The sequence below is a fragment of the Maylandia zebra genome, linkage group LG20 (genome assembly GCF_041146795.1).
Source record: "Maylandia zebra isolate NMK-2024a linkage group LG20, Mzebra_GT3a, whole genome shotgun sequence".
Lineage (NCBI taxonomy): Eukaryota > Metazoa > Chordata > Actinopteri > Cichliformes > Cichlidae > Maylandia > Maylandia zebra.
Window position 1 is genome coordinate 4,916,118 of NC_135186.1, and position 13,455 is coordinate 4,929,572.

Genomic DNA, 13,455 nt, shown 5'->3' on the forward strand with positions numbered 1-13,455 from the left:
GTTCGCCTCCTCACCTCCGCAGAGCGGCTGCACGACCCGGCCTGCCAGCGGGGATTTACTGACTGGCGCTGTGCCCGGCCGCAGGCAGACTAGTTCGCTCGGTTCTCACGACCTCAGCTACACAAAGGCATCTCTGAACTATGAACTATGAACAGACACGAAGGCAGTAGGAACAACCGCAGAACCCACACATGCTGCCAACTGGTGTTTCAGTATGCCTCCTCGCAGAAAGAAGCTGCTTGAGGATCACAGGCAGTGGGGTTTCAGTATGCCATGTACTGCCGGTGTCATCTGCAGGGCACTGCCACTTCAGGGGGGGGGTGAAAGTGAGAACGCAAGTACACGAATCGACAAAGCAGTCCAACTGTAAAGGGGAGATTAAAACCAGGAGTTGTGACTACAAGGTATCACTGAAAAACACCCGTTAGAGGTCACGTAGGCAGTGCCACGGAACTGTGAAGAGATTCTATAAAGAACATCACTTTATTTCTATTTCTTCACATGTTTTTAGTCTCGGAGCCTAAAACAGCTGCTTTTGGTTGGAAGGTATGAGCCCTAAAAGTTTAAATAACCCATTACGCGTAAAACTTTACGAACATAGATATTTTTCTATATTTGCGCACGCGTCTTAAATGAATGAAGCACTACAAATGTTTATTTTGCATGTGTTGGCGGCCAGGGCAGATAAAACACTTTAAACCCGTCTTACTTTTGCCCTGTGCCAGTCATGCACAGCTAAGGCGCGCCGGTGGAGTATTAAATGTTGAGGGGTTTTGACCGGGCTGTAACCTAATCCCAAGTACAGGGGCCCGCTGACTGCAAGTGGCTGACACACGGCTTGCACCATGCCGGTCGACACAGAAACACTGCCCTCAGTTCCGGACCCCACTAACTGGAGGAAGATATGTTTTCACCCAGGAGTAAACAGAAAGTGGGAAAAGGAAAGGGAGACCACTGTTACGCAGAATCTTCGCAGGGCGCTGTGCGGAAAAGTCACCTAAGCAGATGTAGGCCGCAGACTGGAAATAAAAACAAGGCAGTTTAAATGATTGTGTGTCAGCGCGTGGGATGGGGGATCGTAATCAGGTTACAATATTCCACAACCTGCAGTTTTGTCTTCCAGTTCCACGACTTCCGCCAAGGTCCCCTGCCCTGAAAGCGAAGTCTAACCAAGTTCCCTCCATTCCGCTTGGAGTGGAATCGAACAATTGATCCACAAAAGAAAGCGAGGATCCTTCCATATTCTCCTTTCACTGAAGCAATCTGTTAGTGACATTAACCCCTGAGCGCATTTCCCAGACTCTTGAATAGGGTTTGAGACTTTTTAAAGCTCCCGCTGCATACAGGATGAGACCCTTTTCAAACTTTTAATTACCTTTGTAGCAGCAGAAAAATACACCCTTATTGTCCCCGGGACCATTCTTTAGTGGGCCAGATGTAAGGAGCTCCCGCCAAACTGGTGACAAGGTGGCCACTTTCAACCTGTGGTAGCTTAACTGATGCAGGGGTCTACACTGTGAACATGAATATTAAAATATATTGTTTACCCCCTGATTTATCCTTAACTCTAACCACAGTTTGATCCTCGATATGACTTTTACGCGTTAAATAGAAGTTTTACGCATGGCGTGTGACATAATAGAGGCGCATACGGATACTTCATAAAATTAATTAATGACGTGATAGAAGCAGGCTGAAGACGAGACATAATTTCTGAAACCTCATTTATTAAAACAGTGGGTGAACACCCAACTTCTTCTCAAACACAAAACAACAAAGAATATAAAACACAGCTTTGGTATAACAATCAATGACACCTCTATACAAAACTAAACCTTTTCATAAGAAGTACTTCATCATAACAAAAAAAAAAACAAAGAAAGAAAGAAAATCCTATAAATCTTCCATCTGCATGTTTACCACGGACATCCAAATGTTGGAATCAACAATAAATTATATATATAGATATACTTATAAAAACATGCGCCATTAGAGGCAGCACCTGTTCCATAAAACGAAACAACATGAACTAGTGGGAGGGGGTATTAAGTGGTTAGAGTTACCATCCCATAGCGGAAAAGTCACAGGTTCAACCCCCGTAACGTTGTGTGCAGTCACTTAAAAGTCTAAATTGAAAAAGTAATGCGAACTGGATTGAAGTGCAGTCTCTGGTCCCTTTAAGCTACCACGGCCGCCACACAGGCTCGCTGCTCTCGGAGCCGGTGCTGACCCCCACTGGGCTGACCGCCTGGGACCCTCCGGAGAAGGACGTCATGCCATGAACAGGAGATGCTGCAGTGGGTGCTGAGCTGCCGTGCACCGGGCTGGCGTTAACCGCAACAGGCACTCCTGCGTTTGCGTAAAGGGGGATGACAGGGGCCGTGGTGGAGGTAAAGGCCGGGTTGGGGATCAAAAAAGCAAACTGTCCATCTGTTGCGGGCACCAGCTGGAACCCACCAAAGACCTTGGGGGACACGGCCTCAGCGGGACTGAGCTTGGGGCCCATTGCGGCCCCGCTGATGGGCAGAGTGGATGGAAGCTGCACATGCAGGGGCTGGGCCAGGTGTGCCTGCTGAGACGGGGACTGCTGCTGGTAGTTCATAGACATCATCTGGCTCAAGCAGTTGGATAGATGGTTGAGGAGCCTCGACCTCACCTCAGAATTCACCCCCTCTGAGGTGGAGAGAAAGCGGGTGACCTCGTTCATGCATTCGTTGAATCCGGCTCTGTATTTGCTCAGGACCGTGGCGTCAGCTGAGAGCGCTGCTGGTCGGAAGAGGGAGGACGCGATATTAGTAACTTATAAGCAGCTTTGAGACTCTTTCCAAAAGTCGTGACTTTACGACCCACTTTTGTTATTATATCAACTTACCGCTCATCTGTACGCGCTGCAGGTTCCTCAAGTGCTTCACTGTCATCTCCAGGATGTCTGCTTTTTCCAGCTTGGAGTGTCTGGAGCTCTGTGGAAAGGAATAGGAATATTTAAAACCAACTCATTATCTACGAATAAGAATAATACAAATATTTCATTACAAAAAAGTTTCTAGGATAATTTTGAACTTACATCTTTTTTAAGCGCGTCCAGGATGAGCGTCTTGAGCTGACCCAGGCTTTCGTTAATTCTGGCTCTCCTGCGTTTTTCCATGATGGGCTTTGAAGACTGCAAATAAAAAAAGAAATTCTTAAGTAAATATTTTATTTACTAATCGCATATACGGATTTGCACGACTGCACGGTGATGTCATATCTCTAACATCTCGTAACTAAAGGACAAACTTGTACAAATATTCCTCACTTGAGGAGAATCCCCTCCGTTCTTTTAAAACATTAAATTACTTACTTTTCTGTGCTCGCTGGCGTTTTTTGGCTTGTCCGGTGTGTGCGATCCGTTTGCAGGTGCGCCGGCAATAGGGGATGCCGTCTGCTTTTCCATAGTGTCAGCTGGCATTGTTGATTAAACCAGGTAAAACAAAAAGGCGTGAAAAAGTAAATCCTTACTGCGAGCTCACGTATAAAAGGAGAGAGAAAAAAATCACTCGGGGCCACTGCAGGATATAAAATAAGATATATGCCTGACAACCGAGTCCCACGGACGAGTCTGCCTTGTGCCGCTTGTTATCACTGAACTGTCTTGTGAGTACGGTGCGTGCGGTGCGCCGCTCAAAGCCACTTTCCACTTCTGTCGCTGACACACGCCGCAGCGCTACTTATACCCGGCTCGCGTGCTCCCAGTTCGTGTGAAACCCTCTCTGCATTCTTTCCCACACTCGCTTTCAGCCAATAGCAGAGAGGACTCACCCATTGGGCGCGGGGCAGACCGCTGATTGGACAACACCCCCGCGGGCCGTCAGTCACGCGCTGCTCAATCAGCCCTGCAGAGACAAACAACAAAGCGGGGCGAGCGGCAGCGGCCCGGCCGGCCTGTGAAGTGATAAGGGAGGCAGGGAGGGAGGAGGTGGGGGTATTTGCTTCCAACTTTACTCCGTCAAAAAATGTTGTAGTGCTTGTGTGTAGCTAAGTGTGTGCTTATGTGTGTTTGTGTGAGCGATATGAATGGAGAGTCTATACACAAAACTTTACTGGGCAGACCTTCCTTTGACGTGTTTTCCCCCGGCAGCGATAACAATCAGTACGGGTTATTAAAATATTTGACGCTACATTGTTTTGATGCCGTGAATTAATTCATGCCTGTTTTAGAGGAATATAGTCTGCTTGGTGGTGACTGTATCCCCAGTAAATGCAGAGCAGAATACTTTTTTCTACCCCCGACACACACATTTTAAACTTCAGAACAAATTTACACTCTTATTTTAAAACTCCTCTCTGCCTCTGAGGAGGAGAAGACGTCTGTAACGACACGCGAAGCGGTTTGCAGCAGCACGCACCAAGCCAATGGCGTGCGGTCACTTTATGCAAATAACGCGGAGGGCTCTCTGATTGGCTGTCTGAACAGCTTCACGTCAATCATGCCGGCGCGGGAGCCAGCTCAAAGAGGTGGCGGTGGTGGAGGAAGAGAAGGAGGGGGGTGGCACATCTGTCCGCGTGCCATCCGCGCACGGTGTCTTCACGGAGCACGCGCCAGAACTCGCAGATTAGAGCTTGCAGACCAAGAAGGGATTGGCAATATGAAAACGTTATATTTAACACGAATAGAACAAAATAGAATAGAGTAGTTTCGGAAGATATTTAAACTGCAATAATAAATACTCGTGCTTGCAGCTCTGATCTTTCGGTGGAGCCTCTAATAATTGCACCAATAATCATATATTCAGTTTAAAGTACATACGTACTTGTAGTGGACAAATCACAGATAGTCACAATTTCTTTTAAAATAAAATAAAGTCGCTCCAGCCAGACGTTTATGTCGACACAGAATAAGAAAACCTGGGAATCTGTGCGGATCTATTCAGTTTGTGAGGCCATTAAAACACACGAACACCTTTCGTGTACATTTGTGTATGGACAAGGACGTCCTTTCGCTTAAAGCTGCTTGGACTGTGTGCAGGAGAAGGGCGCCATCTAGCGATTGATTTGTAAAAGTTAAAAGTTAATTTACTTCGAAAAATAAAATAAAGTAGACCAAAGTTTAGGCTTTGTAAAGAATCGAGACATAAAGGCTTAACTATATTTACAGTGTAGTGTAAGCATCGGTTTTTACATGATTGTAGTTCTAGTGCGTCCCTTACATGAGATGCACCCACTGTAGTTTCCACGTGGCCGTGCTCTGCAGTGACGTCCTTTTTAAATTGGATTTCCTTTTCCTAAGAGTCCTCAGAAAAAAGAGTTTCTGATATGTGTGTGTTTTTAAATGTAAACTGTATGAGAACAAGTTTATGCAGTAAGGCAAGGATCACAGTCTTGAGATGACCACAAGGTGGCACAGCTCTGTTTAAACTTGCACCAAATATAAGGCTATTAGTCACTTAATTTATTTTAAATAAATAAAGAGAGTAATAGATTAAAGGAAACATATTACTTATGCCTAGAAAATATATTTATAGTATTAATATAAGATATACACACATTCATATTGAGACATCTAAAATATTTACATTTAATTCATGTTCAAGTTTGTTTCTCTACTTGTTCTTGTTGCCAGTAATAGAGGAGAATAGGGTGTTACACAGTAAAGGAGAAATAAAACAACTTTAGTTGGAGTGTTTCTCTCATTGCAAACATTATTTATTTGAAATGGACTAAGCAGACATCCACATAGTGTAAAACAAAGGTTTTTACAGCCTTGGACCTTCATATGATTAAAAAAATATATAAGTAAGATAAGTGTTTAAATCTCAGGAAATAAAATCAACATAAGTTATCAGTAAATATTTGAGACTTACACAGAGCATGTGCAAGTCATCCTTCGATAAATGAATATGTTAACTTTATATATGCTAAAAGCATTTAATTTTTTTCTTTTTACATAATAACAAGTAAGATTTGAAACTGATCAAATCCAAACCCCACACAGACAAAGCAACAGTTTTTGGTTACCCCACATGGATCTGCAGCCGGGACACAAATTAAAACTCAAACCACCAGATTTCCATGTTAAGCCAGTGGGCGCACTGCAACAAAAGGAGCATTACCAGCTCTAAGGAGGCGAAGATGTCATAGTAATCTTAAAACTGACGACAAAGTCTGGGGTCCTCTTTTGGCCGGCATCGTATTGAAACAGGCCAAATGTAATAAAACTTTGCTAAGCCGCGCATCAGTTCAGTGTATCAGCCATTGTTCAGGGTTTCATGGCCCCCTCACCCATGGGTGAGCTGTGCTGAGGCATGCTGGACATTTGTTTGCCCAGGATACTGAGTCTCAAGGGCCAGCTGTGTGTGCTTGGGTTCACGTTGGCTTTATTTGCTTTCAGATCGGCCCAAATGAAGCAGATCTAATTCTGCTCAGCTCCACAGGGATTACTTTGACTACTCCCTGCAGCAGAGGAGTTAATGGGATTTTGCTGTAATAATTCTGTACAGGTGAAATAGCACCTGTTGAACCTGATCTGGAGTCAGAAAAGGCCTCATAATTTTGATCCATCAATAATTCTCTCTCTTCATTCCTGCATTTCAAAGATCTGGACCCAGACAACAAAGAGAACAAAAATTCCCCTTCAACTCAAAGAAACTTTTCGAGTGACTTCATCACAAGAGCATCGTTAAAAGCTCATGCCGACATCGCCGGCCTGAGGAATGCAGAGAAGAGAAACGGCAGCCTTTAGTAAATGATCAACATTCGCCAGACGAGAGAGTACTTGCTTTTTGACTTAGCTTTATGAGGCGGCGGTCTGCAAGAGGAGATGTCGGGGGAGATGAAAGGGCCCAGAAGGAGGGAGAAGCTGTGTTTGCAGATTTAGCAGAGTTCAGTAGTCTGTTGTCCAGTCTTGCTGAATGCTCAGCAGCTCCTTTTGACCACTGCCTGCTTAATTTGTTGTTGTACAATAGGTCTGTGCACTTCTCCAAATCCATGTGCAGAATGCAGAAGGAGAGTCAATTATATCTGTATTAGCTGCTGTCGGCCTGGCAATCCCTTTATACACACTTCCCAATCAAGTGCTGGTAGATGTGTTTACCGCAGTGACTCCCCAACACTGAGCAGCTACAATGGCTTTTTGGGTGGCTGTGTTTTGTTTCAGATGCAGTGACCGATTTGGAGCAGAAAAGCAACAACTAAACATGTGGAATCATTACTTTGGTTTATGACCAATGTTCCCTCTAATTTTTCACGTGTCTGAGCGAACACACAAACTCCCTGAGCGGTCCCTTGGGCCACTGTGAGCAACAGCAGACATGTGCACTGTGGTCACGCCAGCATTGAATCCATCCAAGTTACATGGTTTATTAAAATAATCAAATTACAGCAATTACATTTATGTTAGACTACTTTTAATTAACTGCTTTAGCCCACCTACAATGAAAATTTAAAAAAAAATCTTGTTCATGACCTGTGTAGTATGTTAACACTATTGGAAGTAAAAAATAACTTGAACTCCAATATTGAAAACACAACTTTCTTTCTTTTCTTCTCTCTCTCTCTTTTTTTTTTTTATAAAGCTCTGACTTGTATTATGAGTCTGTGGTCTGGGAGAGAGTCCTGTAACTCTCTGTCTGCAAAATACAGTAAATAATGACCAATGTTGGGCAATTAATTATATAGTTACTTCTTCAAAAAAGTAACTGAGTTATGCAAACAACAAAGTTTTTTGCAGCTGTTTACCTAAAAATGCAGCCAAGCCGTTTTTATTAAATAAACATTTCAAACTATTTACAGAACAATCAGCTGTTCTGCATCAAATTTGATGCCACACAAATTATTTGTGCCACTCCAAAAAATAATTTCTGTCCACTATGAGATAAAGGAGAACAACAGCCTGATACCTGCAAGCCTGACAACTGGAGATGTATCACTGCTGTAACACCTGTAACATTCAGCAGTCACCTCATTGTTCTGACACACACAACAAAACTTTTGACTACACTACACACTCACTACACAAGATTTGCGCTAAACGTCGACAATCTCTCACATCTCAAAACACCGCCGTCAAACTTCCCCCTTCCTAAACAACTAAATGCCATGTTGCAATATCATTTTTTGATTGGTCGACATGGTACATTTTTCCACCAATAGGAAAGGGTAGGGGGAGGGGTTTGGTTTTGTTTTTGCTCACAGGCAGAGAGCGCTTTCAAGGTTTTCCTTATAAAAAGCCGTTTTTACCGTTTCTTCCCGCAGTAAATATAAACAACGATAGTATTCAGGAAGGAAACCAAACATTGCAGATATTTTTTTTATCATAACTCCAGTTTTACGTGGCCCATCAACACAATTTAAAAATTGGTATAAAGTCCACAGTTTCCCGTCAATTGTTCCGTCTGTCCTGCTCACATCTCCAATGGTTGTATGCGTTGTCATTAACGTGGCTTCACTCCACATCAGGCTTTGCTAGCTAAAACACCGGTGTCACAAGGACGCTGTCATAGCCTGTCAACGACGTGGATTAGCTTCATATATACGAATGTGAATCGCGTTATTGGCTGGACTATGGGATAAGGCGGCATCGTTCTAATCCCATACAGCCAGTCACTCACTGACTAACACTGCAAAACAGAATTGTTAAAGTTTTAATTTTAATTTCAATTCAGGTTAGATTTTTTTTTTGTGACCAACGCAGATTTTCTGTGCGCAGAGACCGTGCCAGCAGTGCGCAATTGCGCACGCGCGCAGTTTAGAGGGAACATTGACTATATCACAGAAATCATGGCAGTCATCATAGATGGTTAGAAATCTTTGCCATTTGAGTTTGTCCACAAGAGCACATTTGAGGGACTTTATAGATCTCTAAAGCTAAGAGGGAAGTATACTTTCTGCTGTAGTCTTCTTTAATGTAGCTAACTGTTAAAGATTAAGAGTATAAATATTCTAATTAGTATATTCACAAATTGTGAACAGAAAGTAATGAGCAAAATGTTCAAGCCACCCTCCATTTCTTTATATTTTGTGTAATTTTTAAAGTGGTCTTGAGCAACAGTTCTCCAGGCTTTTTGAAGGTCCTCTAAAGTTTCTTTGGATGCTGGCTGCTTTTTCCACTCATTTTCTGTCGAGTCTTTGCACCTGACCATTTTCCGAGGAATCTTCTTTGTTTGTTAAGCCTCTTAACACTGACCTATGAATTATTCAAGCATTAAAAGTCACCTAACTCAAGAGATGAAACAGTTTTGTGTCTGCACATTACAGATAACTTAGCAAAGAGCAAACTTTGAATTCTATCTTTAGGTATCTATGTAAAAATGCTAAAGATAAAACAGTTTGACAGGCATAAAATAATATTTTTTGCACCAAGAAGGTGATTACCAAAGCGCTTTGAGCCAAAGACCTTCGTGTGCAGCATGTTCTTAAAAGACATTAAGGAGATAACAAGTGGAGGGTTAAAAGAAGAAGTGGCAGACATGAAAACCTGTCTGCAGCAGATTAACAGTAACAACAAAACTCATGTCCTGAGAAAGAGGGTGCAAGTCCAGCAAAGACCTGAAACTGTGGCTGTCAAGAAGACGTTCTTAAGGAAGAAAAAAAGCACAGGTATACCCAATTAAATAAGAACTGGACTGAAAATCAGTGGTCTTGGCAAATGTGTACAGTCACCTGTAAAACACTGTGGATGCGTTGTCATTTAAAAAAAAGGCAGCCAGGACCTAAAACGTCAGATGGCCACAGCCCGTTCGAAATCTCAGAATCTTCTTAAGCTCACCCAAACCTTTAGTCACTACTTTGATCGTCACAAAAGCCAAAGATTAATCACTGTAAACTCATTCTGATCATTGGATATCTAAATGTAACTATTCAATAGCAATTTTAAGGTAAGTTACAAAATCATCCGTATTTTAAGCTAAGCTAAACGACCAGATGAAAAATGCCTCATTGCCTTCAGTTCATGATAAAAGTTTAATACTCATTCAGCATGATAACACTTAGTCTTTCACTTCAGTCATAAAGCAGAACTAAAACTCGAAATGCAGCATTTTATTTATTTAGTGCGATATTAACCTGAATACTTCTTCCAGCATTGATTGATAAAAGTGAGGACAAACTCATCTGAAGGTTTCCAAATCTGAGATGACAGCAGGACTTCAGCGGTGCTAGTTAGTGGTGTGAGGTTTCTGAAACAAGTGAAGCCAGAATCCCGACCAAAGCAGATCTAAGCTTGCAACTGAAAGGACACCTGCAGCTGCTGCATTCACCTCTCGCTTTGGGGAGGCGGATTTACAGAGTACTGAAAACACTGGGTGGATAGTTTATTATGGAATGTGATTAAAGCAAATATTAAAGAAGGAAGGTGTGCAAAAATATGGACCTGTGTCCTCTCAGATACTGCCAAGCAATGTTTAGGGATTTGCCAAGTTGAGATATTTCATGCGTATTGTTGCTGGGGATTTGTCCAGTCTGGGAGCGGCCAGATGTTTTTCTTTAACACCAACTAATTGTGCTGGTATTAAATCAGCTATTTCCCTCTTCAGCTATTCTGTGTTTGATGTATAACCACGACCGCAGGGTGCCTTATAAGAAGTCAGTATTTGAATAAATTAATATGAATCTGGAAATATTTCTCATGGCATTTCAGGCATGGGTGCATTTAGTCAAAGGCTTCAAGGCTGCATGTTTGCACCACAAATGTGAGGGAAAAGTGGTATTTTCATTTTATTCTTCCTTAATCTCATTACTCCCTTAGCTGTTTTCATACCTGCAGAAAGGAGAAAAAAAGCCCCGAGATCAATTATATTTGCCTCACTTTTCAAGCGGCTTGTTGTCATTTTGCCATCTGCAGACCAGCATGTCCAGTACAATGTGGTGTATTCACTGAGCCTCTGTGGCTTTCTGAACAGAGAGAGAGAGACCCTTTTCTCTTGCCTCTCGCCCCAATTCAAGGCTTTCTTCTCCCTTTTAAGTGGGCTGTTGATGAGGTTAGTCTAATCAGATTAAGTCAACTCACATTGGTCTCCGCAGTTTGTTTTCCTTCCAAAGGCGTCCTGACATCTCCTATACTTTTTCTTTATCCTCCTCTTTGCACTTTTCATCCAGGCTTCCACCCCAAAAAAAACCTTTCAGCGGAGGGCCCAATGGACTCTTTTATAAACAGCAGTTCCCCAATGATATAGGTTATTTAGAATGGGTCACTAGGCTGGAATACATGGGAAAGGCCTTTAAAGTTGTGCAGTGACGCATTTGGACATTTCCACCGGTGTCTGTGTGAATGCCAGAGATTAGGTAAACACAAAGCGCCAAATCAAATTTTGGAAATCGCTGGAACCTTTAATTTGATTCCCGAATAAATGTTCGAGGGATGTTTTGTAAACTACAAAGCTAATGCAATCTCCACTTTTATCCTGACGCTCGTACTTGAGCAGCAGTTTCACAGCTAACTTGTTAAATGGTTTTTAAGTGATATAAATACGATCTGATTGTTTACATAGCTCCAGACGTGACAGTTGTACTCAGTGGATTTTAGCAAGAGATTAAATTACGATGCCCGGTTCACTGTTTCTACGGAAGAAAACATAGCCAACCTTTGTGCTTTGTAAGAAAAGTGTTTGTTTTGTTCAGGATCATTTAGATTATAAAATAATGCACTAATAATACTGATGTGAATTCACAGTCATGTGCTGATTATTGTTAAAGTCCCTAAATAATTCATTAAGAATCGGAAGAGATCACTAAACTAAAAGTTATTGCTTCACATCTACGAGGGCAAGGTATCATTTTTTGAGCGTGTAAAATCTCTGAAGTTGTTGTCAGCAGAGGGCCGTAACTTGATTCCCCTCACTAATAACAGGCTTACAAAGACAATGAGCACAATGAGGACAGAGGAGGTCTTTTCAGATGACTTCAGAAGCCCCCCTGCTAACACCCCACCCCTTAGAAAAGACGTGGTTGCCCACTGACTGAATGAGGAGGGGGCGTGGGGCTGTAGCACCATTTCAAGCTAATGGATCTGAGAGACTGTCCACATAATTACATTACAGCATTTCAGCAGGCCTTTGAGCTCTCCACACTTGCAGCTCCGGCACACCACGGCACTCCACTCACGGTCCCACAGTGGAATGCGCCATGACAGATATGGTCGTCCTGGGCGCTCTGGAACAAGGCTGCGCTCCATGGGACGGGCAACCCCACCCCCCCTCCTCATCCCTCTGTATACAAGTTGTTGGATTTGAAACAGGGGGTGGCTAGTGGAAGACAAAGGATCAAATGTGGGGGGCAAAGAAAATGTAAAAAGTTGACTTGGTGTCTGTTTGAGAGCTACAGTTAGCACATTTTCCTGTTAACCTTTATTATTCTTACTTCATGTCTTTGCACACGACTAAAAAGAGAGAGTTTCTGATAAATACTGCAATACATGACTTTTTCACTGTTTTACGTTGGTTTTAGTTCACACTTTACCATCGCGTTTGTCTTTTATGGTTTGCTCTTGATTCAGTTGGATTCCTTTCATACTTTTTTGCAATTTTACTTCATGCAGTTATTAAAACTCCAGGTAAAAATGAAGTTTTATGCACTTTATTAAAAATTAATTTTAAAAAAATGCTAGTTTTATCACAAACAACCAACACAAACACAGATGAATCAGGCATAAAATTAGCCTTTTTCACTCTTTAGGCTTAAATTGAGCTTGTGTCCAATCCATTCCAGCCAAACCAAACACAGCTACAAGGAGAACAGGATTTTTTTCACAGGCCACGGTGAATGCCGCTGAATGAGTCGAACACACACAAACACAATGTGGAAAAGAGAACATTTGTTTGCTGCATTAACATACTGACTCTTCAGTCAGTTTTTGATTTATAAAGAACCTTTTTTTAACCTTCCCAGGCCAAATTATTTAAATTTAGACTGATGTTTTCTTAATTTGTGACCGAGAGCGTAATTTCCACACAAAAGTCAATGTCTATCTGTGACTGCAGACCAAGTGGAAAATCCCCCAAACTAATAAAACACAAAAGCACCAATTTTGAGATTTCTCTTCCCATATTAGAAAGTGCTATTGATCTTTTTGTTTGGCTTTGTTGGATAAGGAAAATGCTTTGCTTTCTGGTTCGTCTTGGAAAAAAAAAATTACTCCTTTTATGGTGGATCAAAATCAATGCAAATTAATCCTTTATTCATTTCCCTGTGAATAATTCGAGTCTTTGCACTTTTGTTTGGGGCCCGTGAGCTAAACAAAATCATAAGAAAGGTGCAGAATGCGAACGTTTATTGGGCAGTGGGAAAGAGAGATGACCCTGCTCATGGGTGACAAAGAATCCTTTATGGCGTTGGTGTGAACCCATGAAACAGGGGTATTCCACTCTGACTGACCAGCACCGCAGGAGTTCCAACATGTGCTGAAACGGTGCCCCCGTAAAACCAACTCTTTTTACGCACGCATAAAGGAGGAGACGCCTCAAAAAAAGCAATAATCTTTGCCCA

The 13,455-nt window shown here is 42.3% G+C and overlaps 1 protein-coding gene across 2 annotated transcripts; it reads right to left on the minus strand.

Annotated features, from left to right (window-relative positions):
- Positions 1-1,707: 1,707 nt before the first annotated feature.
- Positions 1,708-3,693, minus strand: her9 (hairy-related 9). 2 transcript variants are annotated; one of them, XM_004554202.4, is made up of 4 exons: positions 3,341-3,693; positions 3,065-3,160; positions 2,873-2,960; positions 1,708-2,766 (listed from the first exon to the last, which is right to left on the minus strand). In XM_004554202.4, exons 1-4 carry the CDS (start codon positions 3,446-3,448, stop codon positions 2,183-2,185), a joined length of 876 nt encoding a protein of 291 aa, XP_004554259.1. In that variant the 5' UTR covers positions 3,449-3,693; the 3' UTR covers positions 1,708-2,182. The 2 variants fall into 2 exon arrangements, with proteins under 2 accessions (XP_004554259.1, XP_004554260.1); XM_004554203.4 differs by having other exon boundaries at positions 1,708-2,763; positions 3,341-3,692.
- Positions 3,694-13,455: the final 9,762 nt, after the last annotated feature.